The 27,887-nt window shown below is 40.9% G+C and overlaps 1 protein-coding gene and 1 pseudogene across 3 annotated transcripts in view; one reads left to right on the forward strand and one right to left on the reverse strand.

Annotated features, from left to right (window-relative positions):
• Positions 1-27,887, forward strand: part of RTN4IP1 (reticulon 4 interacting protein 1) — a 59,694-nt gene that overhangs the window by 16,677 nt on the left and 15,130 nt on the right. For all 3 annotated transcript variants that reach the window (XM_030929533.1, XM_010389775.2, XM_030929532.1), the window contains exons 5-7: positions 13,535-13,583; positions 23,295-23,431; positions 27,437-27,620. In XM_030929533.1, coding sequence (XP_030785393.1) covers positions 13,535-13,583; positions 23,295-23,431; positions 27,437-27,620 — 370 coding nt within the window. The remainder of the gene's footprint in view (positions 1-13,534; positions 13,584-23,294; positions 23,432-27,436; positions 27,621-27,887) is intronic.
• On the reverse strand, positions 8,318-8,417 carry LOC115897120 (annotated as a pseudogene).

The raw sequence follows: 27,887 nt of genomic DNA on the forward strand, positions 1-27,887 counted from the left end.
CATGCTGATATTGTTAGAAAATGTCAAGTGAGGCCAGGCGCAGTGGCTCACACCTGTAATCGCAGCACTTTGGGAGGCCGAGGTGGGTGGATCACGAGGTCAGGAGATCGAGACCATCCTGGCCAACATGGTGAAACCCCGTCTCTACTAAAAATACAAAAATTAGCTAGATGTGGTGGCACACACCTGTAGTTACAGCTACTTGGGAGGCTGAGGCAGAATCGTTTGAACCACAGAGTTGGAGGTTGTAGCGAGCTGAGACTGTGCCACTACGGTACTCCAGCCTGTTGACAGAGGAAGACTCCATCTCAAAACAAAAAAAAAGAGAAAAAGAAAATGTCAAGTCAAAATTATTTCCTTTTTATCAGTCCATCTGTAGTTTCTTCATGATTTGTTCAGTAGGAACACATAGGTAACTTAGGGCTCTCCAATAAGTAGAAATTTTTTTAAAAAGTTGTTACAACCAGATATTTTTTTGAATATAGTAAGATTTGATGGTTTTATTTATTGGTAGTGTCATGGGTACACTTGAATATTTCATGCTCTGCCTGAAATTCATGTCTTGCCAGGAAAGTTGTACTTCACTGTGTTTGACAGAAGTATTGAAAGGTGTTTGGTGTGGTGTTGCACACCTGTAGTCCCAGCTACTTAGGAGGCTGAGGCAGGAGGATCGCTTGAACCTGGGAGGCGGAGGTTACAGTGAGCCGAGATCGTGCCACTGCACTCCAGCCTGGGCAACAGAGTTGGGAATTGAACTGTTCCTCCTCCACAAAATAAATTTCACTTTTAAATTGTGTATACTTGCAACTCAATGAGGTGAATTTAGGAATACTTTTTTTTTTTTTTGGTATTAGGTTTTATGGCAGTAAAATTTTGTCATGTAAGTGTAAATTAGGCGTCTGATTAATTCTGTTATAGAATTATAGAATTAGGCCCAAACTTAAAAACATTGGGTTTACTCCCTACCAATATGCTTATATTAAAACGACAGCCTTCTTCTTTTAAATGCATTCTAAGGCCTTTTCTTCACCCCACCACCACCTGTTTCTTCCCACTCCCCAAGCCCATTAACCTTTTGGACTTTGAGTTTTGATTTGCACCTGACTGGGTTGTATTGTTAGTGGGGTAAGGGGAAGTAGAGAGAAACCCCTGCTGTTTTCTTGCATAAACAAAGTATGGAGTTGAGGAGGCAAGGAGAGTGAGAGCGGAGGCTCTGGCTTGGTCAGTGTGATGGAAATGAATCTTCCTTTGCTTCAGGGTCTGTTTTCCAGGGAGTCCTGAGTGGTGGGGGGGCACTTAAAAGAATAGCAGAAACCTCACTCCTGGAAATTTGTGTTTTACACAAGAGCTTTCTAAGTGACTGGGTTACTATCTTGTGAGGTTTAGAAGTCATTTACTCTTCAGTGGACTGTAATCTAGCTTCTAGCCTTGCCTTTCGTTGCACCTGCCCTCACTGGGGTCGTAGCTAACTTAAGTGACTTAAGTTGCCAAGCCCAAAGACATTTTTCAGTTTTTATTTTAATTTGACCTCTCTGAAGTATCTGGCATTGTTGACCACTTCCTAAATACTTACTTTTTGTATGGTTTCAGGGACATTAAGACTTTTTTCTTTTTTTGTTGTTGACCATTTCTTGTCATTTTTAGAACCCCCCACTTCTTCCTCCAGCCCTTTAAATGTGCTGTTTTCCCAGTGTTCCACTCTGTTCTTCCTTTTTGTTTCCCAAGGTTATCTCATCTACTCCCAGCTTCTCCTTATAGTTTGGTAACTTGCAGATCTGTATTTCTAACTCTAGCCTCTTACTGAATTCCAGTTAGATGTTCTCTTTATATCTCAAACTCAACTTGAGCAAAACAAGACTTACCAACTACCACCCTAACTCTTCCTCTGTAATCCTAATGTCAGTTAATTGTGGTTTACCCTAAGCCAAAACCTGACATTGTTCATAAACCCTGCTCTCTCACCTTCCACAGCACTACTCATTATTGTTCGTGTCAAGTAAAATGTAAGATTGTTGTCAAATTTGGAACAGTAACTTCCAAGTTCCTTTTATAGATAAGCTATAAGATTTGTGAACCCAAAATATCTGAGACAGGTCTCAGTCAATTTAGAAAGTTTATTTTGCCAAGGTTAAGGACACACCCGTGACACAGCCTCAGGATGGCATGCACCCAAGGTGGTCAGGGTACAGCTTGTTTTTATATATTTTTGCAAGACAGTACATCCATCAATACACATAAGATTTATATTGGTCTGATCTTGAAGGGTGAGACCTCTTGAAGAGGGGTGGGCTTCCAGGTGATAGGTAGATTTTAAAAATTTCTGATTGGCAGTTGGTTGAAAGATTTATTATAAGTAGAATGGAATGTCTGGGTTCAGATAAGGGGTTGTAGAGACCTAGGTTTTGTCATGCAGATGAAGCCTCCAAGTAGCTGGCTGTAGAGAGAATAGACTGTAAATATTTCCTAGCAGATTGAAGGTCTGTGTTGATGTTAATGCTGCAGGGGTATAATGAGGCCTGCAACCTCCTCTCCCATCATGAGCAGAACTAGATTTCCAGGCAATGTCCTTGGCCAAGAAGAAGAGTCCATTCAGATGGCTGGGGCCTTAGAATTTTATTTTTGGTTTACAGATTTCAAGGCATTTCACGTTTTCTTGTGTAGTGAATAAGCCTAAAATACTATTGCATTTTAATGGACAATCGTGATTAACTAGTTTGTTGTTAACCTCTTCCATATAGTGTTGTCTTGTAAATTCTTACATTTTTTTAATTGGAAGAATTTTCCACAGACTAGCTTCTGGCTTTGTACATTTTAAACCTTGTTTTTTTGTTTTTTTGTTTTTTTCTGAGACGGAGTCTCGCTCTGTCGCCCAGGCTGGAGTGCAGTGGCTGGATCTCAGCTCACTGCAAGCTCCGCCTCCCGGGTTTACGCCATTCTCCTGACTCAGCCTCCTGAGTAGCTGGGACTACAGGCACCCGCCATCTCGCCCGGCTAATTTTTTGTATTTTTTTTTTAAGTGGAGACGGGGTTTCACTGTATTTTTAGTAGAGACGGGGTTTCACCATGTTAGCCAGGATGGTCTCGATCTCCTGGCCTCGTGATCCGCCCGCCTCAGCCTCCCAAAGTGCTGGGATTACAGGCCTGAGCCACCGTGCCCGGCCTCAAACCTTGTTTAACTTTCTCCTTCACTACTCACATGACCCTGTGCTGGGCGCAGTGATACACAGCCTTAAGGAAATGTCATGTTGCTTAGGTGAGTTGACTTAGTGAGAGGTAGAAATAAATTCCTGGAAGGCATTTCTTAAATTAAGACAGCTAGGAATAACTTAACTCTACACAGAAGTGACTAGGAACCACATCAGTATTTTCTACTAAACCCCAAACAAGTGTATTTCCAATCAACTTCCCTTTAGCCAGATCTAGTATCACCTGATGAGAAAGCAAGACTAATGAGTAAGAGTGAAAAAAGACCAATCTTAACTGATTGTGGTTGGCATATCTTTTACAAATTTTACAAAAACATATGTCTATGTAAATATATTGCTAGGGCTCCTCTCTGCGCCTTGTGTAAGTGAAAGACTTCAGCTTCGTTGGCTCCATGGGTAAATCCTTCTCTGACCACACTACTTCTCTCTGTCTTACGTTCTGTTGTCACCCATCACAAGCATTTCTTTTCTTTTTTTTTTTTTTTTTTTTTGTAAGACTGAGTCTTGTTCTGTCGCCCAGGCTGGAGTGCAGTGGTGTGATCTTGGCTCTCTGCAACCTCTGCCTCTTGGGTTCAGATGATTCTCCTGCCTCAGCCTCCTGAGTAGCTGGGATTACAGGTGCCCCACCACCACGCCTGGCTAATTTTTGTATTTTTAGTAGAGATGGGTTTCAACATGTTGGCCAGGCTGGTCTTGAACACCTGGCCTCAGGTGATCCACCTGCCTTGACCTCCCAAAGTGCTGGGATTACAGGTGTGAGCCACCGCGCCCAGCCCATCACATGCATTTCTTCCCTCTATCTGCTTCTGCATACGATTGAAGGAACCAGTTATTTGGGATGGTTCACACTGCCTATCCCATTTGGGGGATACATTCCCAGTACCCCGGTTGAAATTCTGAATACACTTCAGATAACAAAGCCATTGTTATCCTGTGTATAAAGTTCTTCATCGATTATGGGTTAACTAACCTTCATAAATGGCTTACCCTGGCCACCTTACCAAGATATATAAATAGCTTTGTTTTCTTGGGAAAATGTGTTTAACTTTCTAAACATTTAATTCACACACAAACTCTTCTGTAAATTGGGGAATGTCAACATGAATTACAGAGTCTTAGAAGAAGAGGACACACAAATCTAGGCTATCTTGGTCTCCTTTGGTTGATTTGTTTTGTAGCTGTATTTTTCTGCTTATTCAGATTAAGTTTTGTAGCATGTTTCATTTTTTTTTTTTTGTAAGGCAGCTAAGGTGTTGGTGCCCTACCTCATAAGATTACAATACTGAAAACTGTGATTGTAGAGGACTTAGGTGCCCAAATGCCAAATAAAAAGTGACTCAGTCACGGGAAAGAAGCCAGCATTGCTTCGGTGCCTTAATGTATGTTTAGGGAGAATTCGGAGATTAGGCAGAAAGGACAGAGCAGGTTAGATTTTAGGGTTTAAGAATGCCTAAGTAGTATAATACTTATTCATGTTTTCCCCATATTTAAAAAATATCTGTCACTAGTACAATCCCCTCTGACTTCCAAAGAGGCTCTGTGTGTGTTCTTAAGAAGTAATGGGCCAGGCGCGGTGGCTCAAGCCTGTAATCCCAGCATTTTGGGAGGCCGAGACGGGCGGATCACGAGGTCAGGAGATCGAGACCATCCTGGCTAACACGGTGAAACCCCGTCTCTACTAAAAAATACAAAAAATTAGCCGGGCGAGGTGGCGGGCGCCTGTAGTCCCAGCTACTCGGGAGGCTGAGGCAGGAGAATGGCGTGAACCCGGGAGGCGGAGCTTGCAGTGAGCTGAGATCCGGCCACTGCACTCCAGCCTGGGCGGCAGAGCGAGACTCCGTCTCAAAAAAAAAAAAAAAAAAAAAAAAAAAAAAAAAAAAAAGAAGTAATGGAGGCATACAATTAAAAACTTTGGCAATTTTGAATAACAGTGCTTTTTTCAAGTAGAGTATTTCTGTGCACTTTATATAAACCAACAAATACAGCACACGTTTCTTCACTATCACAAATAGGCTTCTACTTCAATGAGATTCGAATATATAATGTGGCCTTTACAGCAAGCTAGGTAAAAAGTATTCCCACTGTGTAGGACTTAAGCGACGGGCCACTGGGAGGTCAGCAACAGCAGCAGCTTCCCTTTGCATTGAACGTGCTGTGACGAATACAACAAGAATATTTAGTTCAGCCATAAGACTTCAGACCTTAGAAGACCAACCGGCTTATTGTTGGCGTGAAAATTTATTTTGCCACCAGGTGCGGTGGCTCACGCCTATAATCCTAGCACTTTGGGAGGCTGAGGCGGGCGGATGACCTGAGGTCAGGAGTTTGAGATCAGCCTGGCCAACATGGTGAAACCCCATCTCTACTAAATACACACACAAAAAATTAGCCAGGTGTGGTGGTGGGCACCTGTAGTTCCAGCTACTTGGGAGGCTGAGTCAAGAGAATCACTTGAACCTGGGAGGTGGAGGTTGCAGTAAGCCCAGATTGTGCCACTGCACTCCAGCCTGGCTGACAGAACGAGACTCCATCTCAAAAAAAGGAGAATTTATTTTACCTACTGTCCTTTTGGGGACTTTGAATAAAGATATGGTTGAACCTGCACAAAATGCGGAGTCCTCGTGCTTCTTTATAAGCTAACAGCACTTCATTCATTGGGCCTGCTCCTTGCTGCTTTTGGCTTGGGATCGCCATCAGGTGGCAGCACAAGGAACTGAAGCTGCTATTGCAGAACCACTCCTGCTAAGCCCAGCTGTGAAGCAGTTTTGCTTTCTTGTTTGAGGGAATGAAGTGTCTTTGGATCAAGAATTATGGGGAAGAGATGAGCTGACAATAATGAGGTCGGAGATGTATTTGGCAGTTGGATCCTGAAGTAGCCATTATATTTAGTATCCAGCATTCACACAGAGAGAATTAGAAATTATTTTCAAGCTTTTCTTTACTGGAAGAAACTTTAATACAGTCTTTCAAGTAGCCAGGCGATCCCCTCACTTGAGGTAGTAGCAATTGTTGCCTTGATTGTAGGACATAATGGTGATTGGATGATTTTTTTTTCTTTTTTTAGAGACGAGGTCTCACTCTGTCACCCAGGCTAGAGTACAGTGGCACAATCATAGCTCACTGCAGCCTCAAACTCCTGAGCTCAAGCCATCCTTCCACCTCAGCACCACCATACCTAGATAACTTATTTTTTATTTTTTGTAGAGATGTGATCTCATGATGTTGCCCAGGCTGATCTTCAACTCCCGGGCTCAAACAATCCTCCTGCCTCAGCCTCCCAAAGTGCTGGATTACAGGCGTAAGCCACTGCGTCTGGCCATGGATGATTTTGAAAGTCGAGAAACTTTGATCAGGCATCTGCTACATCCAGGGCACTGTGGCCAGTGGAGGGCATAATATGAGGTCTCTGACCTTACGAGCTTGCAGAATAATAGGTTGGGAAGTAGGATGTGTGGTACAGATAACAGGTTCCAGGCTATTTTAAGGGTATTGTAGAGGAAAACTGGGACTTGGGCCTTCAAGGGAAGGGAGACCTCAGCAAGTAATTATAGCATTCTAGAGTCTGGAGGAATGGGCCAGTGTGTGTGCAATGTAGGGGGAAGAATGAGAGGAACAGGGTCTCAGAGGAAGAGAGTTCCATTCAGGAAATAGTGAGAGGAAAAGTTGGAGTGTGCAGGCAATACATTGTGAGGAACTTAAATAAGAATTTGACAAGTGGCCGGGCGCGGTGGCTCAAGCCTGTAATCCCAGCACTTTGGGAGGCCGAGACGGGCGGATCACGAGGTCAGGAGATCGAGACCATCCTGGCTAACCCGGTGAAACCCCGTCTCTACTAAAAAAAAAAAATACAAAAAACTAGCCGGGCGAGGTCGCGGGCGCCTGTAGTCCCAGCTACACGGGAGGCTGAGGCAGGAGAATGGCATAAACCCGGGAGGCGGAGCTTGCAGTGAGCTGAGATCCGGCCACTGCACTCCAGCCCAGGCGACAGAGTGAGACTCCGTCTCAAAAAAAAAAAAAAAAAAAAAAAAAAAAAGAATTTGACAAGTAACACTTCTATAAGAATGGACAGAAGTAAGAGGGTGAAATATTTCTGGGGGAATTAATTTTTGGATGTATTTGTGAATCACCTTTAATACTTTTTTCCCTCATTTAGGAAGTACTAAAGCTATGTTTGAATTATCAGGGCAAAAGGTACTTTACCTCTGCCCTCTGAAGGTTCTATAACTGAGTCTGCTGAAATAAACTGATAATAGATTAACAGGAGAAAAGTTATACACATTTATTTATTTCCTTTTAATATTAGTTGATATGTAATAATCGTACACATTTGTGGGGTATAATGTGATATTTCAGTACATGGATACCATGTGTAATGATCAAATCAGAACAATCAGCATATCCTTCAAGTCAAACATTGATTATTTCTTTGTGTTGGGAACATTAAAAATCCTCTCTTTGAGTTTTTTGAAAGTATACAATAAATTATTATTAATTATATTCACCCTGTAGTGCTGTAGAGTACTAGAACTTATTCTTCCTCTCTAGCTGTAATTTTGTATTTGTTGACAGACCTCACCCTGTTCTTCCCTCCCTGCTACGCTTCTCAGCGACGGATACACCACAGTTCTACTCTGCTTCTGTTACCTCAACCTTGTCTAGTTCTCCCTTGAGTGAAAACGTGGTATTTATCTTCTTGTGCCTGACTTATTTCACTTAACATAATGTCCTCCAGGCTCATCCCTGTTGCCATGAATGACAGAATTTCATTCTTTCTTTTTTATGGCTGAATAGTATTACATTGTGTATATGTGCCACATTTTCTTTATCTGTTTATCTGTTAGTGAACATTTAAGTTGATTCCATATCTTGGCTATTGCAAACAGTATTGTATTAAACATGGGAGTGCAGATATCTTTTTGATATTAGTGATTCTCCTTCCTCTGGATAAATACTCAGTGGTAGGATTGCTGGATCTTAGGGTAGTTTTACTTTTAGAGAAAGCTTCATACTGTTTTCCATACTGGCTATACTAACTTACATTCCCACCAAAGATGTGTAAGAGTCCCCTTTTCTCTGCATCTTTTCCAATATTTATTTATTTTTTGTCTTTTTTCTATATGGAACACTTCACAAATTTGCATGTCATTCTTGCTCAGGGACCATGCTTATCTTTGTGTCATTCCAATTTTAGTATATGTGCTGCCTAAGCAAGCCCTGCTTTTTGTCTTTTTGGTAATAGCCATTCTAACTAGGGTGAGAGATCTCATTGTGGTTTTAATTTGCATTTTCCTGATTATTAGTGATGTACACCATTTTTTTGCCTATGTTTGATCATTTTTCTCTTTTTGATAAATGTCTGTTCAGATCCTTTGCACGTTTTTAATTGGATTACTAATTTTTTGTTGTTGTTGAGTTTTTTGAGTTCCTTATATATTCTGGGTAGTAGTCCCTTGTTGGTTGTATAGTTTGAATATGCTTTCTCCCATTCTACAGGTTGTCTCTTCATTGGTTGTTTCATTTGCTGTACAGAGCTTTTTATTTTGATATAGTCCTATTAATGTTTTTGCTGCCTGTGCTTTTGAAGTCTTACCTATATCATTTTTGCCTGTATTCCCATATACTTTCTTCTAATAGTTTTGTTTTAGGTCTTATGTTTAAGTCTTTAATTCATTTTGAGTGGATTTTTATATATGGTGAGAGATGGGCATCTAGTTTCCATTTTTCTGCATATGGATATCCAGTTTTCCCAGCACCATTTATTGAAGAAATTATCATCTCCCCAACATAAGTTCTTGTTACCTTTGTTGTAAATCAGTTGGCTATAAATAGGTGGATTTATTTCTGGGTTCTTCATTCTGTTCCATTGGTCAATGTGTCTGTTTTTATACCAGTACCATGTTGTTTTGGTTACTGTAGCTTTGTGGTATAGTTTGAAGTCAGGTAGGGTGATGCCTCCTTTTTTATTTCTGTACATATTCTTTTGGTTATTCAGGGTCTTTTGGGGTTCCATGCAAATTTTAGGATTTAAAAAAATTTCTGTGAAGAATGTCATTGATATTTTGATAAGGCTCGAATTAAGTCTGTAGATTGCTTTGGGTGGTTTGGTCATTTTAACAACATTTATTTTTCCAATCCATGAGCATAGGATGTCCATTTTTTGTGTTCACTTCTATTTATTTAATTTATATGTATTTTTTTTGAGATAGGCTGGTCTTGAACTCCTGAGCTCAAGCGATCCTCCCATGCTTGGCCTCCCAAAGTGCTGGGATTAGAGGTGTGAGCCACCATGCCGAGCCTTTTTTGATTTCTTTTATCAGTGTTTCTAGTTTTCATTATATAAATCTTTCACCTCCTTGGTTAAATTTATTCCTAAGTGGTTTTTTGGTAGTTATTGTAAATAAAATTGATTTCTTTTACAGCTAGCTCATTGTTGGTATGTAGAAATGCTACTAATTTTTAAATTTTTATTTATATTTATTTATTTATTTATTTATTTATTTATTTTTTTGAGACGGAGTCTCGCTCTGTCACCCAGGCTGGAGTGCAGTGGCCGGATCTCAGCTCACTGCAAGCTCCGCCTCCCGGGTTCACGCCATTCTCCTGCCTCAGCCTCCCGAGTAGCTGGGACTACAGGCGCCGCCACCTCGCCCGGCTAGTTTTTTTTTGTATTTTTAGTAGAGACGGGGTTTCACCGTGTTAGCCAGGATGGTCTCGATCTCCTGACCTTGTGATCTGCCCGTCTCGGCCTCCCAAAGTGCTGAGATTACAGGCTTGAGCCTCCGCGCCCGGCCTATATTTATTTATTTTAAAAAATTTCTTTTTGGAGATAGTTTTTGTTCTGTCACCCAGGCTGGAGGGCAGTGCGTGGTCTTGGCTCTCTGCAACCTCCACCTTCCTGGGCTCAAGTGATCCTTCCACCTCAGCCTCCCAAATAGCTAGGACTACAGGCATGTGCCACCATGCCCAGCTAATTTTTGTATTTAGTAGAGATGGGTTTTGCTTTGTTGGCCAGGCTGGTCTTGAACTCCTGGACTCAAGCGATCTGCCTGCCTCAGCCTCCCGAAGTGTTGGGATTACAGGCATGAGCCACTGCCCTGGGCTGCTACTGATTTTTGTATGTTGATTTTGTATTGTGCTACTTTAATGAACCTGTTTATCAATTCTAAGAGGTTTTTGGTGGAGTCTTTTGTTTTTTCTATATGTAAGATCATGTCATCTGCAAAGAGGGACAATTTGACATCCTCTTTTCCAATTTGGATGCCTTTTATTTCTTTCTCTTCCCTAATTGCTCTGGCTAGTACTTCCAGTACTTTTTCCTGTAGATGTATCTATTGTGTTGTTTGAGTAGAGTGCTTTGGCTTTGTTCCTGGGTGAGCACAGTAGTGTAGTCTCTGTATGATTTCTTTTTTTCTTTTTTTTTTTTTTTTTTGAGACAGAGTCTCGCTCTGTCGCCCAGGCTGGAGTGCAGTGGCGCAATCTCAGCTCACTGCAACCTCTGCCTCCCAGGTTCACACCATCCTCCTGCCTCAGCCTCCCGAGTAGCTGGGACTACAGGCACCTGCCACCACTCCTGGCTAATTTTTTTTGTATTTTTTTAGTAGAGACGAGATTTCACCGTGTTAGCCAGGATGGTTAGCCAGGATGGTCTCGATCTCCTGACCTCGTGATCTGCCCGCCTTGGCCTCCCAAAGTGTTGGGATTACAGGCATGAGCCACCACACCTGGCGTCTTTGTATTATTTCTTTGGCTGTGATCACTATCAGTGGTGTCTGTGAATTTCCCAGTGGCTTACGCTGTAGTTTGTGGAGGCTGTTAGGCACTTTTTTTTTTTTTTTTTTTTTTTTTAGACGGGATCTCACTCTGTCACCAGGCTGTAGTGCAATGGTGCTATCTCAGCTCCCTGCAACCTCCACCTCCTGGGTTCAAGCGATTCTCCTGCCTCAGCCTCCTGAGACTACAGGTGTACGCCACCAAGCCCAGCTAATTTTTGCATTTTTGTAGAGACGGGGTTTCACCATGTTGGCCAGAATGATCTCGATTTCTTGACATCGTGATCTGCCTGCCTCAGCCTCCCAATGTGCTGGGATTACGGGCGTGAGCCACCGTGCTTGGCCTATTGAGCCCTTTTATTGGACCTAGGGATGCTGGGCAGTCTGGTCCTCAGGTCACTAGGTGACACATGCAGCTACATAGCATTTCTGCTGCTGGTGTGGATGGCAGGCTTTGGGTGGACTAGTCCTCAGGACTCTGGTCAGTGTGCATGAGGGCCAGCAGTGGTGGTTGTGGGCCCCGGGGGAACTGGTCCTCTCTGCACTGCATGCGTGGCTGTGTGGCAGCTCTACTATTGGAGGGGCGGGGTCACTGTCAGTGTTGGTGGCAGCAGACCTGGGCAGGTAATAATGTGCAGGTGCATGGAAATCACACAAGATATGAACCTCAAAGAAGGGCCAAATTGGTGATGCCTAAATGCCCTCTTCATAGGGTGGAGAGAAGAGGAGTATGTAGGCAATTTTAGAGGAAGAGTAAATTATTTTGAGAGGAGATGAATGGGCCCAAAGAACAGACAGTAGCCTAGGACAAAATTCATCTGGGCTGTGGGTGTGGCACCTAGTCTTCTTTCATGTGAGTTAATCTTCTGTGTTTGGTGAGATTATAGGGAGGGGGCCCAAGAAAATAGCATTCCTTCTGAGGGAACTTCAGAAAAATCCTCCCTTTGCACTTCAGGAGAGACAAAGGGATGAAAGATCGTGGCCGGGATGGTGAGAGGTCAGAGAGACCTTCGTTCTGAGGTTGCTTCTTTACTTCAAAATACTCAGCATGTCAAAGTGACATACTCTGGGGTATTGCTCTCTGAGCCCCAACAGGATCTTTACAATTTCTTCTAGTCTTTATAATTTTGGAAATTATAACCCTTCTAGAAGGAACACAATTTCCAAGGAGACTTGTCTTAATTACATTGAATGGTTTTAATTTCAAAGGGAACAACTGGCTCAGAAATTTTAGTAGTAACTTTTAAGCTATAAATAAGGGTGACAAACAGCCTTCTGTGATTTGGGCAAGATAGAAAAAAAAAAAAATGAAATGAAACTAAGGTTAAGGTTATAGATAGAGTGCATGTTCCAAGACTTGGTGTACTTGCTAGAGATAGGTGGCAGAATTCCTGCACTTTCCCGCAGCCAAGGCAGTAGGGACCCACACTAGCATTACTCAATTTATGGTGATGTTAAATAGGACACATACTACCACCACTTAGTGTTCAGAAAAATGTTTTTTTGTAAGCTGTCATAAAAAGAATTCTCGTGAATTCTGTCAACAATATCCCCTTAGCTAATACAGTATCAGATATCAAACAATCACTTTTTATAATGTTCCTCAACCTTGATCAGTAGCATGACACCGAAGTACAGTGCAAACAATTTTCTGGGACTTGAAACCATCCAGTCCAAGTAGGCAGTTCTCTGAAGCTCTACCTTAATTTAAGAATAAAATGTAAGAGCATGGAAAGCAGTTTTTTGACCGGTGATTCTCTTTTGGATTGCACACTTCTTTGGGAAATGGATGATAGGTCTAGATTCCCTTCCTTGTCAATAAGCATATGCATAATCACACAAATTTTACGTGTTATTTTAGGAAATTCACAGTTTCAGAGAGTTCATCATCCCTTACCCTACTCCTCACCCCTTCACCCTTGTCCCACTCCATCCCTCCTGCCCTGACTGATCCAGGCTTAGCACCTTGGTCTTCAAGGCTATCGTGAGTTACCATGGTAAGAACATGCAGTATGAGGATGGTTGTGCTGGCTGGACACATTCCTCTGCTTTAACAGGAAGCCATATCGAGGATGGGAATTGATTTTCATTTATGAAAGTTGATGAACTTGACATGTCTGAACAAAAGATGTTTATTTCGCTTTGGTGAGAATGTAGTCAGGAATGTGATTTTTCTTAGAGAACAGCTAAGCATAACAAACTAAAAAGAGCCCCAAATCTCCCTCTCATAGAGGAAGCTCTAATAATTTTAGCCTGGAAAAATTACAAGCAGATGTTACAAAGGACCATCTGAGCTATCTTAAACCAACAAATTATTGGTATTTTCGGTATTTGATATTCTTGGTACAGAGCTCATAGAATGTCTAATTTTAAGCAACTACAGTTTCTTGGTGAACCTAAAATAAAAATCCTTGTGTAGTATATCTTGGGAAGTGTAATAACTTTATTTTCTTTTAGAATTATTTATCATTTTATCATCAACCAGTTATATGTTGAAAACATTTATCCAGTTATATCTGCTTTAGATTCTCATTAACTGTGGTTTCCTTTGCATTGCAGTGTTTTAATCTTAGGCGCTTCAGGCGGAGTTGGTACTTTTGCTATACAGGTAAAACCATTTTTTAATCTTGTGAATAGGAGGATTTTGTTTGCATGAATTTATAAATTAAGATAAATTATTTCTCCTTAAAAGCTGAGAGAAAGGTAGATCTGGTAAATGCACTGTAATTTCAGCTTGTTCTGTAAGAGGAAAATATTCTCTTTTTTATTTAAAAAATTATTTTTTAGAGATGGAGTCTTGCTGTGTCATCCAGGTTGGAGTGCAGTGGCACAATCATAGCTCACTGTAAGGAAAATATTCTAATGTAGAAGGAAGCATTAAGCTTTCTAGTAGTTTAATATGAGTGGGTGTGTGGATGTCCTTGATAACAGATGTAGGAAAGCTTTTAAGAAGGAAGACCATGGGCAGTGCCGTGGGTAGATGGAAGTTAGCAATTTAGTAGGAAACAACCAATGTCAAAAACCAATACTAGTTTCCAATCAAAATTGTTGCAGGCTAAAAAGCCTGCAAAATGTAGAAATCGGTAAGCTGATTCTAAAATGTATATAGAAATACAGTAGCCAAAATACCGTTAAGATGGCAATACTCCCCCAAAGTGATTTATAGATTCAGTGCAATCCCTATCAAAATGCCAACTGCTTTCTTTTGCTTTTCATAAATGGACAAGTGGATCCTAAAAGGCATATGGAATCACAGGGGACCCCAAACAGCCGAACAATCTTGAAAAAGAATAAAGTTGGAGAACTCACACTTGCTGATTTCAAACTTACCTCAGAGCTACAGTAATCAAAACATAAGGGTGGACTTATAGATCAATGGAATAGAATTGAGCATCCAGAAATAAGCCCATACCTTTGTGGTCAATTGATTCTGACAAGAATGGCAAGACCATTAAATGGGGAAAAGAATAGTTCTTTCAGCAAATACTGCTGGAACAACTAGATATCCACATGTAAAAGAATGAAGTTGAGCCCCTACCTCACATCGTATTAAAAAAAAAAAAAAAAACCCTCAAGATCAGGCATGGTGGTTCACACCTGTTATCCCTACACTTTGGGAGGCCAAGGTGGGTGGATCACTTGAGGTCAGGAGTTCAAGAACAGCCTGGCCAACATGGTGAAACCCTGTCTCTACTAAAAATACAAAAATTAGTTGGACATGGTGGTGTGTGCCTGTAATTCCAGTTACTCAGGAGGCTGAGGCAGGAGAATTGCTTGAACCCAGGAGGCGGAGGTTTCAGTGAGCCTAGATCATGCACTCCAGCCTGGGTGATGAGTGAAACTCTGTCTCAAAAAACAAAAACAAACAAAAAACCTCAAAATAGATCAAAGATCTAAACATAAGAACTAAAACCATAAAACTCTTAGAAGAGTAAGCAGGGAAAGGGAAAAAAAAAAGTCTTAGAAGGAAACAGAGAAAATCTTCATGATTGTAGATTTGGCAACAGATTTTTAGATAGGACACCCAAAGCACAAGCAACCAAAGAAAAAAGTGAATTGTACTTCATCAAAATTAAAAAACTTCTGTACGCTGAAGGGCACTATCAAGAAAGTGAAAAGACAACCCACGGAATGGAAGAAAATATTTGCATATCATTTATCTAATAAGAATCTAGTATCCAGAATATATAAAGAACTCTTATAACTCAACAAGAAAAAGACAGCACAATTTTTAATTAGCGAAGAACTTGAATTGACATTTCTCCAAAGAATATATACAAGTGGCCAGTAAGTCCGTGTAAGGATGGTCAATATATTTATTCATTAGGGAAATGCAAATCCAAACTACAATGAGATACTGTGTCTTATAATAAAAAGCAAACACAGAAAATAAAAAATGTTAGCAAAGATATAAATAAATTAGAACAGTCATTCATTGCTGGTGGGAAGTTAAAATGGTGCAGACATTGTGGGAGAGTTTGTTGGGTCCTCAAAATGTTAAACGTAGAATTACCACGTGACCCAGCAATTCCATCCTTAGGTGTATACCCAAGAGAAATGGAAACATACATTTAAGCCTAATCTTATTTATGAATATTCATAGCAGTATTATTCATAATAGTGAAAAAAAGTGGAAATAACTCTAATGTCTATCAGTTGATGAATGGATAAACAAAATGTGGTATAGACATACAATGGAATATTATTCAGCCATAAAAAAGAATAAAATATTGATGCATGATACAACATGGATGAATCTTCCAAACATGGTTAAGTGAGAAAAATCCAGAAACAAAAGGTCCTACATATTGTATGATTCCATTTATATCATATGTCTAGAATAGGCAAATCCACAGAGACAGAAAGCAGATTAGTGGTTGTCAGGGGCTGGGGGTGGATGGAGAAGGGAGTGGGGAACGACTACTTAATAAGCATGAGGCTTATTCTTGGGGCGATTAAAATATTCTGGAATTAGTGGTGATGGTTGCACAACATTGTGAGTGTACTAGAGACTACTGTATACTTTAAATACTTTAAAATTGTGAAAATGGTGATGTATATGAATTTTACCTCAAATAAAACAAAACAAACCAAAAGTTCCCCAAGCCTCCAGGAACATGATGGGCCCCAGTGGCTGGTCCTATTGTGGTCAGATGTGTAACTGACTGGCTCCTAGAAGAGGGAGCTGGATTAAGCCTTTCTCAGGATGAGGGGAGAGAGCCTTTTCCCCAATAGGGGGCAGCGAGTAGCCTCAGAGGCTCTGCCACATTACTTTCCAGGAGAGAGGTTTGGGTGTTATAGACCACCCCAGACCCAGCTTAGACTTTTTGAGAACCCAGATGGTGCTGGGGGCTTCCTGTCTGTTTGTTGACTGAACTGGGTGAAGGAGACGAGGATTCCTGGGATGCACACTTTTAACTTCTTTTAATTCATCATTTGATAACCAGGATCCAATCCAGAGGCTCAGTAAATATGAGTTGAATGCATAAGTAAATAGAAGAAAGGAAAAAGAGGGAGAGAGGCAAAAAGCAAAGAGAAATATCATACACGGTTAGAGTATAAATTGATACAGCCACTTAACCATTTGGCATCTATTAAATGTGAATATAAATTGTAAAATTTCTTAAAAACAAAAAGAAAGGACCACACAAGAGTTCCTATTTTAGGATTATAACCTATAGATAGATATATAAGCATGTTTACCAAAAGATATGTCCCAGAATTTCAGAGTAGGGCTATTCCTATTAAAATTCCCCAACTAGAAAAACCCAAATGTCCATCAACAGTAAAATGAGTAAGTAAATTGTGGTATATTCTTACACTGGAATATTATACAGTCATGAAAAAACTATAATCGCACACAGTGAAGTGGATGAATATCACAACCGAATGCTGAGTAAAAGAAATCAGATGCAAGAGTACATCCTATATGGTTTCATTTAATGACATTCAAGAACAGGTGAAACTAAGCAATAGTGTTTAAGGGGGGGTGCCAACTTAGTAAAACTTCTAAAAAAAAAAAAAAAGGCAAAAAGGGTTATTGTAGTTAGTAGTTACCTTTTTAAGGGAGTTGAGGAAGTTTTAATTGGGAGGCTTAGGGGCACGGTGGTATTCTAGTTCTTAATTTTGAATAATGGTTATAATAATATCTGCTTTGTAATAATGTGTTAAGCTGTATATGTATAGTCTGTATACTTTTATATGTATTATATTTCACAACAAAAAATTTTAATAAAATTAAAAAGTAATAGAAAAGCATCAAGGTTAAATCCCATACAAAGCTATTATAAGGAAAGGGAAAATAAGGTATAGAATAACATACCCTATAATGAAAGCACATCAGAATACATGCCTACAAAACAACCTCAAATGTCACCTACTATTTCAAAGCAAGTTAAAAGATATTAAAAATATAATATAAAATGTGAAAAAACAAAATAAATCAGAATTGGAAAAACTCAGGAAAAAAGTAAAACTGAATGAAAAAATCATTTAGTAATAGAAGACTAAACTAAGAGGAACTCAACAGCAAGTAAACACAACACATAATGCTTCCTTAATAGAAACAAAATGCAGAAAAAAATTTAAATTACAAAAGAAACAAAAAGATAGGCTGAGCACAGTGGCTCACCCTGTAATCTCAGCACTTTGGGAGGCCGAGGAGGGCAGATTGCTTGAGCTCAGCGATTCAGGACCAGCCTGGGCAACATGGCAAAACCTCGTCTCTAATAAAAATACAAAAATTAGCTGGGCATAGTGGCTCATACCTGTAATCCCAGCTATGGAGAGGCTGAGGTGTGAGGATCACTTGAGCCCAGGAGGTCGAGGCTGCAGTGAGCTGTGATCATGCCACTGCACTTCAGCCTGGACAGAGTGAGACCTATCTCAAAAAAAAAAAAAAAAAAAAAAAAAAAAAAAAAAAAAAAAAGATAAAAACAGATTCAAGAGAAAGTACCAAATATTGATGACAGGCAAAGAAAATTGATATATGGATACTAGGAGTCCTCAAAGGGGAAAACCAAAGCAAGGAAACTGAACCCATAGTAAAATAATGATTAAAGAAACAAAGAAACTTTCCTAGCGTCCTGAAATTAAATGATTTGAAATTACATATTGAATAACCACATTACTTTTCTAAGGACATGGACCCAGATTGAGCAACACTAAGGAAAATTACTAATAAAAATATGAAGAAAAATTATAGTGAAATTACTGGCCTTTAAAGAAAAAAGAAATAAGATCCTTTGGAAATCTAGACAAAATAGCACATGTGCTACTTATGTGTCCATATAAGAAAAAAAGATGACGTGACTTATAAGAGAAATAAAATTAGACTATCATGAGACTTTTTGTCAGTAACACTTTTGGCAGAAAAACATGGAGTAACATATTTAAGATACTCAAGGAAGAGTGCGCCAAGAATCTTTTATACAACAAAACAGGCCTTCAGGTATCATGGCCACATACAGACTGTTATCAACATCAAGAACTTGGGGAATATTGTTCTTCTGATCCTTTTCTGAGCAATCTACTAGATAATGAGCTTCTGACTAGGAATGACTATGAAGACATTTTAAGGACTAGTGGTAAATGTTCAATGCAGTTACCTGTAGAACAAAACTAAATGAGGGCTTAGAAGGAGAGAGTATAGGAACAGCCATATGCTCTGACAAGGTAAATATAGTGCAATAGTTGTTATTGTTTTTGAGGCAGTGTCTTGCTCTGTCATCCAGGCTGAGATGCAGTGACATGATCACAGCTTACCGCAACCTCAACCTCCTGGTCTCAGTGATCCTCACCTCAGACTCCTAAGTAGGTGGAACTACAGGCACACGCCACCGTCCAGCTAATTTTTTCATGTTTTTGTAACAATGGGGTCTTGCTGTGTTGCCTGGGCTGGTCTCGAATTCCTGGCCTCAAGCAACCTTCCTGCCTCAGCCTCCCAAAGTGCTAGGATTTATTAGTCTCAAATTAGAATTGGAAGTATCAATATGAACTCAAGAGAATTTTGTGTATGTGTAAAGCCATCACTTGAAATACCATTTCTCACTAAAACAAGGCAGGGCTTCTTAGAGAAGTAGCTGATTTCAGATCTAGGGCACAAATGTATAAGAATTAACCTGGAATACATTAAATAGCAAGGGAGCTATCAAAGATTAGTCAGGTCATGTCAAAAGACTCAAGAGCTAACTTGAAGAAATGTCCAAAGATGTAACAATTTGACCATCATTAATAATAATGACCATTACAATGAGTTGAAACCTTTTAAATATATTTAAATCCATGAGTTCATGATACTTTTTTCAAAATAGTTCACTTGGAATTTGATAGGGAACCAATTTATTATCTTATAAACTGATAAAAACAGTTAAGCATTTGTCTTGTCTTTCCTACATGAACTGTATAATTGAGCAGGCCAAATAATATGTGAGGGGCAGTGATATGAGGGGCAGTGTTATTTTGTGAAAGTATTCAGGCTGGACGCAGTGGCTCATGCCTGTAATCTCAGCACTTTGGGATGCCGAGGTGGGCAGATCACCTGAGGTCAAGAGTTCGAGACCAGCCTGGCCCACATGGCGAAACCCTGCCTCTACAGAAGAATTAGCCGGGCGTGGTGGTGGGCACCTGTAATCCCAGCTACTTGGGAGGCTAAGGCAGGAGAATTGCTTGAACCTGGGAGGCAGAGATTGCAGTGAGCAGAGATCACACCACTGCACTCTAGCCTGGGACAGAGCGAGACTCCATTCCCCCAACCAAAAAAAAAAAAAAAAAAAAAATATTCCAACTACTTAAATAAAAAGAATTTGGAATTAGAAGATTACTATTTCGCAACCACCAATAAGCAGATATAGGTATTAAGCATTGACAGTTGCTAAGATAATAAAGAGAGCCTCAAGCAGACATGATGTGCCTCCTCTAGTTTTGCCAGACACTGTCCATAGTTTTGCTAAAGGGATTGAAATGGAATCAGATCTAGTCTCCAGATCCATCTGCCAAGTTGCAGAAAATACAGAGGATAAAGCAATGTGTGGAACTGTCCCGTGGGTGTGCAGTCAGAAATTCCAGACTGTGGGAAACTCTACAGCTCAAATGGCCTAGATTCTTCCACAGATAAATTATAAGAAAGCAAAGGGATAGAACAGGAGCTTATGATCTAAAAGAGACTTAAGGCTGGGCACAGTGGCTTACACTTGTAATCCCAGCACTTTGGGAGGCCAAGGCAGGTGGATCACGTGAGGTCAGGAGTTCAAGACCAGCCTGACCAACCTGGTGAAATCCCATCTCTACTAAAAATGCAAAAATTAGCCAGGTGTGGTGTGACATGCCTGTAGTGCCAGCTACTCGGGAGGCTGAGGGCAGGAGAATCGCTTGAACTTGGGAGGTGGAGGTTGCAGTGAGCTGAGATCATGCCACTGCACTCCAGCCTGGGCAACAGAATGAGACTATGTCTCAAATAAAAAACCACAAAAACCCAAAAATAAATAATAAAAAAAGAGATTTAAAAGATACCACATTTTAAGAATGCACAAGACTATAGTGTCCAGAGAATGCATTGTTGGGTGATAAAACTTTTTGAAATGCAAGGAGGTGATTACTATAAAAATCAAGATAATGATTTTGGGAAAGGGTAGGAGGGGCTTCTGTGGTTTGGGGCACATAGGAGAATTTTTGGAATGGCTTCCAGTGTGCTGCTGCTTTATCTGAGTGGTGTTCACCCTATAGCTGTTTCCTTCCTTCCTTCCTCCTCCCCTCCCCTCGCCTCCCCTCCCCTCCTCACACCTCCCCTCTCCTCCCCTTCCCTTCCCTTTTTTCTTTCTATCTTTCTCTCTTTCTTTCTTTTTTTCTTTCTTTCTTTTGAGACAGAATCTCACTGTGTCACCCAGGCTGTAGTACAGTGGTACGACCTTGGCTTACTGCAACCTCCTCCCCCGCCAGCTCAAGTGATCCTCCCACTTCAGCCTCCTGAGTAGCTGGGACCACAGGCATGTGCCACCAGGCCCAGCTAATTTTTTTGTATTTTTAGCAGAGACGGGGTCTCACTATGTTGCCTAGGCAGGTCTCAGACTCCTGAGCTCAAGTGATCCACCCACCTCAGCCTCCCAAAGTGCTGCGATTACAGGCATGAGCCACCACACCTGGCCACACCTGGTGTTTTCTATAGTTGTGTTTTATATCACATGAAAAATTTTTATTAAATAAAACTGTTTTTAAAACATTTTCATAATGTTCAAAGATAATAAATAGCTCTAAATGGGAAAGGAAAAACTAAAAATTTGAGGGGAAAAACTAGAAATTTGCGGTAGAAAACCTGTTTCAACATGTGACAAATTCTTCCTGAGGATTTAATACTGTTTAAAGAAAAACATGTATTAAATGTAGGTGCTTAGAACATACTTTTCTTTTTCCTCAATAGTTTCTTTTTTAATATAAGTATTAGAGAAAGGATGGTCACAATGAATGAGCTATTCATCTTGGGTTATATTCTTCACATCTTTGAATTTGATTTGGGACTTGCTGTGAAAAGCAACGTATCATTACACTCAAGTGTCTCTGTTTGCAGCCCATGAACAATAAATTGTATATCATATCACTCCTAAATATTTCAATTCCCCACAGTTTTTCAGGATATATAAGTCTTTGGTCAATGTTGCTTTTTAAAAGTGAGACATTGGGTACGATTATGAATAAGTTAAAAACTCTTTATTTGTATTTTGTATTTAACAGAAATTTACTGAGCACCTTTGTGTGCCATGAAGTGAGGATTCAGTAGTGAATGAGACAAACACAGACCCCCTTGTATTCTAGTGAGCCTCTGCGTCTTATATTAAGGAAGCTCAGGGAATTGATACTTAGGACAGGATTGAGAAAACAAGTGATCTCTTATGATCTGTAATTATCTGCACAAATGTTTCTTCGTAAGCTTCAAGTGGCTATTCTCAAATTAGCTGAAAATAGCCCCCTTTTAAGTCTATGAAATTAACATTATAGAAAAGAATTTTAGCAATTTTGGAGCAGGATGCTTTCTGGATACTTAATTCTGAACAACATTAGAATTTAGCTCTCCTTTTAATTTAAATCTAGTTATTCTTTATTATTTTAAAATACAAGGCATCTGCATTTTAAAACCTGGGTAATATTTATTTAGGTTTTCTTACTCCAAGGGAGAGGACCTGATCCAAGTTTTTAAGAAAAAATGATTATAGTTTCTTCCCCTTCTTTTTAAGAGAACCTTTTCATATATTACCTATTACTTAATAGCTCATTACTTTGACACACTTTCTGATTCAATATTGTGTTAACACTTATTAGAGATGCAAATGAAGATATGTGGCATTTTAATGTTCTGGATAAATTTTTTTTTTTTTTTTTTTTTTTTGAGACGGAGTCTCGCTCTGTCGCCTGGGCTAGAGTGCAGTGGCCGGATCTCAGCTCACTGCAAGCTCCGCCTCCCGGGTTCACGCCATTCTCCTGCCTCAGCCTCCGGAGTAGCTGGGACTACAGGTGCCTGCCACGTCGCCCGGCTAGTTTTTTGTATTTTTTAGTAGAGACGGGGTTTCACAGTGTTAGCCAGGATGGTCTCGATCTCCTGACCTTGTAATCCGCCCGTCTCGGCCTCCCAAAGTGCTGGGATTACAGGCTTGAGCCACCGCGCCCGGCCTGGATACATTTTAAATAGTCATTTTTCACTGAGACGAAGTCTTACTCTTGTCTCCCAGGCTGGAGTGCGATAGCGCTATCTCAGCTCACTGCAACCTCTGCTGCTGGGGTTCAAGCGATTTTCCTGCCTCGGCCTCCTAAGCAGCTGGGATTACAGGTGCCCGCCCGCTACCATATCCAGCTAGTTTTTTGTATTTTTTAGTAGAGGCGTAGTTTCACCATGTTGGCCAGGCTAGTCTCGAACTCCTGACCTCAGGTGATCCACCTGCCTCGGCCTTCCAAAGTGCTGGGATTACAGGCATGAGCCACCATGCCTGGCAAATTTGAGGCTTTCAACTCCTGTCTTTTCTGTTACTGGTGAGGCACTGAGTCCCTCTCTAAGTGGATTAGTTATAACTTCATGGCAATAAGGTGGCTGGCTGTCTCATGTAGGGAAAATGAGATCTCTTTCTTCAGATTTTTTTACTGAACAAAAGTTTAATCACTTTTACTAGTCTCTGACAGATGGATTCCTATAGTTCTGGTTAAGATGACGTACTTAAAGTTCTCTAGAGATTAGTCCGATATATGTATACATGGTGCCAGTGATTTGTTTTTTTTCAATGCAGTCGGTTTTTCTAATCTCTCCCTTTTTTATTCTGTTCTTTTTTGTGGGGGGCAGGTAATGAAAGCATGGGATGCTCATGTGACAGCAGTTTGCTCTCAAGATGCCAGTGGACTTGTAAGGAAGCTTGGGGCAGATGATGTAATTGATTACAAATCTGGAAGTGTGGAAGAGCAGTTGAAATCCTTAAAACCGTATGTATTAGAACAATGTTCACACTGGGAATGGGAACAAGGACAGTTGATTATGCAGGTCTGAGATGGTTTGGTGGCTTTACAATCACGTTGGAATCTTAGAGAAGGATCTATGAAAGCATTCCATGTCATTAGAAGTTACTTAGGTTGGCTTCTGTTTTAATTCCAGATGTTAATACAACACGGTAACAGCATGTGGATAGGTACTGAGGAAGTTATTTTGCTTACATAGTCTTAGCTAATTTTGAAGTTAACATGCTGGTTTGTAAGAGGCCTGAAGACAAAAATTGGAAATGTGTTCCTTTTGTGGCATCTGTCACCACAGGAAGAATATAGAGTAGTTCATGAAGTACATGATTAGCCCAAAACATACTTTCCGTGTTTTGGCTTAACAAAGGCTTAAGAGAAACAGTGTAAGCCTAAATTTTGGTAATGGGAGCACTGTGGATGTTCCCAGTGTGTCTGAATGCCAGGCTGTGGTTTGGCCTGAGGTACCAAACAGGAATGCATTCAGGAATTCTCTTGGGTCGTGTTGATTCTGACTGTGACTCCAGCTTATTCATCTGACCTTTATCCAGCCAAGACCAAGCTGAAGCTGACAGCACAAATGAGGAGTATTTGGAAAGCTATTTTACTGCTTCTGTTTAAAAGGTTTTCCCTTTTTTGATTACTTTTCAGAAGTCAACTACTCTTGCCCACATTGAGTAGAAGTATATTTTTAAATAGAAAGAAAAAAGAAAAAAAGGGAGTCCTCATCTGACGCCACCCAGCCTTTCTCAGCCAGTGCCACCAACTTCCAACAGTAGTTTGGCGGTGCACCCAGCAGCAGCCAGCCAACTCATCATTCCTTCAACTGTTAAGGGAGCTTCTACTGTTGCCAGGCAGGGTTCCAAACACCAGCTACAGTGGTGAACCAGACAAATGCCCACTTTCATGGAGCTTACATTCTTGTTTGGGCGGTTTTAGTGCTAGGTGCTCTGAAAAAAAAAATGAAAGGGAATAGACTAGGGAGGAGGCTGTTATAGGTAGGGAGGTTAAAGAATGCCTCATTGAGGAAGCAACATTTGAGTGGAGGCTTTAGTGAGCAAGCCAAATGAATGGGATTTGTATGTGTTTGATGTTGCTCCCTGCTGTATCCCTCCATCTGGAAGAGTGTAGTAGCATGTAGTAGGTGCTCAATAATACTTAATTATCGAGGGAATCTAGGAGAACAATTGTTCCAGCTGGAAAGAACAGCAAACATAAAGCTGCCATGTCAGGAACATGCCTGGCATGTTTAAGGACTAACATTGTCCCTTTCAGAGATTTTGTCAGCTACCCTCTCATCTGTGTGTTAGGGCCTGAGCCTCTTTGGGCACGCACTCTGTCGCCCAGGCTGGAGTGCAGTGGCACGATCTCGGCTCACTGCAACCTCTGCCTTCCGGTTTCAAGCGATTCTCCTGCTTCAGCCTCCTGAGTAGCTGGGATTACAGGCACGTACCACCATGCCCGGCTAATTTTAGTAGAGATGGGGTTTCACCATTTTGGCCAGGCTGGTCTCAAACTCCTGACCCCGTGATCCACCCGTCTCGGCCTCCCAAAGTGCTAGGATTACAAGCGTGAGCCACCGCACCCGGCCCGATCTTGTATCTTCTGATGCTTCTAGGAGTAGCAACATGATACCGGGGCCAAGTCCTACCCATTCCCCTCTGTCTACCTTAAGGGGTTTTGTTTTGTTTTTTTGTTTTTGTTTTTGTTTTTGTTTTTGAGATGAAGTCTCACTCCATTGCCCAGGCTGGAGTGCAATGGTGCTATCTTGGTTCACTGCAACCTCCGCCTCCTGGGTTCAAGTGATTCTTGTGCCTCAGCCTCCTGAGTAGCTGGGATTACAGACACTCACCACCACACCCGCCTAATTTTTCTATTTTTTTTTTTTTTTTTTCTTTTGTGGAGATGGAGTTTCACCATGTTGGCCAGGCTGGTCTTGTACTCCTGGCCTCAAGTGATCTGCCTGCCTTGGTCTCCCAAAGTGCTGGGATTACAGGCATGAGCCACCGCACCTGGCCTACCTTAAGTTTTATACATGTCTGGAATTTGTCACCAGAGAATAGGAGAACTTGAGAGACGGAAGGCTAGAGGACATTCAGTCTAGGCTCCCAAACTGGTATTATGCTTCCCTCCTTGACATGTCTTCCTGGCAAGTGAGCTTGCTCCTTTCGCTTGTACTTTTCTAGTAGGGGGACCTTCCTGGCTTATAAATGCAAGCCATTACTACTTCTTTTCTTTGATAGCTTTAGTTAAAATTGATCTTTGTAATTTCTGCCTGGAGTTTGACCTTTCAGTCTACCTAGGATAAATATGTTCCTCCTTCCAAATAGCAGCTTTTTAGGTATTTGAATCTTAGAGTTTTATAGCAAGAAGGGGCTTTGAAATCCTTCAGTCCAACCCTATGATGCTGTAGTTGAGAAAGTGAAGGGCAGAGGAGTTACGAGTTTCTGCATACTCGGGGTCATGCCACCAGTGATTTGTTGGGAGAGCTGGATTCACAACCTGGTCTCCAGATTTCTTTCTCAGACAATGCCTGTTCTATAATACCAGGCTGCCCTTAAGTTTTCTTTAAGTATCCTCAGATTTGTTCATTCAAAACTTGGAAATGAAGTAGACACTTTTTTAGTGAAAAGAATGGTCATCTATTAAGGTCATCATGCTCCTGCATTTCACATTTCATATCCTTAGATTATATTTGCCTTTTTTTTTTTTCCTTCTTCTTCTTTTGAGATAGAGTTTCACTCTTGTTACCCAGGCTGGAGTGCAATGGCATGACCTCGGCTCACCACAACCTCTGCCTCCCAGGTTCAAGCAGTTCTCCTGCCTCGGCCTCCCGAGTAGTTAGGTTACAGGCATGTAATCCTACACCTGGCTAATTTTGTAGTTTTAGTAGAGACAGGGTTTTTCCATGTTGGTCAGGCTGGTCTCAAACTCCCGACCTCAGGTGATCCACCCGTCTCGGCCTCCCAAAGTCCTGAGATTACAGGCCTGAGCCACTGCGCCCGGCCTTGCCCTTCTTTAGTTTGGTTCTATAAAATACTCAAGATCCACAAAGTTGGCCAAAGCTGGTTTCAGGAACTTTAATGTTTGACATCATCCAGATGAATTTGGAAGGGAGAAAAGATTTACCAAAGAGGAATTCATCAACTGATGTGCTCAATTTATATGCATGTATTCTCTATATAGATCTTTGTTTTCAAAAGTATTTAAAAGCTTATTAAGTTTTTACCCCCTTTCAGTAGAATATAGTGATTACAGAAGTTTTAGGTTAGATGTAAGAAGTTGAATATATCTGCTAGTTCCTGTGGATTCCATTATCACTGAATTTTTTTGGCATGTTAGAACAGGCTGTTCATTTCTCCTTTTGCATTGTCCTGATGCTGTACCTGAAGCCAAATGATAGAAAATTCCAGAAGGTGAAGAGGATGCTTCCATGAGCATTTCTGACTGTAGAGAGAATAAAAGCAAATCATTCTTGTAGGTGAAAATCTCATACTTTACTTTCAAGTATCCATGTGCACTAAACATAGCGAATGAAAAACTTGGCAGTTTTTTACAAAGCTTAATTAAGTCAGACTTTCTCAACCTTGGCAACCTTAGTTTCTCAAGTATTGACATTTTGGGCTGGAAAATTTTTTAGCTGTGAGGGGCTATTCTGTGCATTGTAGTGAACCAGAATCACTCTCTGTTCAGAACTACTTGCTGAAGCCATTCTAAAGTACTAGAAAATGAAATGATTTTATGACAAAAATTAGTCACATTCAACTTACCTTGCAGAAAAGTCATAGATCCAGCGAGTGGGTATGTCCTTCCGTCTCCATCAAAGCAGCCACCCCTCTGCAGGATGGCGAGAGGTGCAGCACAGTGCAAGATTCGCCACTGAAATAAACCCAAGCCAACTGGTGCTGGAAGGGAAGGAGGCTCAGAGTCCAGTGTAAAGCCTGACAACAATGTTTTGATTTGGTTCTTCCTCTCCAGGTTTGATTTTATCCTTGATAATGTGGGCGGATCCACTGAAACATGGGCTCCAGATTTTCTCAAGCAATGGTCAGGAGCCACCTATGTGACTTTAGTGACTCCTTTCCTCCTGAACATGGACCGACTGGGCATAGCAGATGGCATGTTGCAGTCAGGATTCACTGTAGGTTCGAAGGCATTAAAGGTAGGAAGAAGGGTCTTGGTTGGTGACTGCAAGCAGCCTCCTGCTGCTAGAAATTGGTTTGCCACCTAGCCAGTTTCTCTTCTCTTAGAGGCCACATAGCACAGTGGCTGCAAGCATGGACTCTGGAGTCACACTGACTGGCTTCAACATCTGACCTCTACTTAGTAGCTGTGTAACCCTGTGCAAGTTACTGAAGGTCTCTAAGCCCCAATGTCTTCCCCTGTAAAATGAGGCTGATAATAGATCTACCTTACCGCATGGTTGTAA

This window comes from Rhinopithecus roxellana, chromosome 4, assembly GCF_007565055.1.
Source record: "Rhinopithecus roxellana isolate Shanxi Qingling chromosome 4, ASM756505v1, whole genome shotgun sequence".
Classification (NCBI taxonomy): Eukaryota; Metazoa; Chordata; class Mammalia; order Primates; family Cercopithecidae; genus Rhinopithecus; species Rhinopithecus roxellana.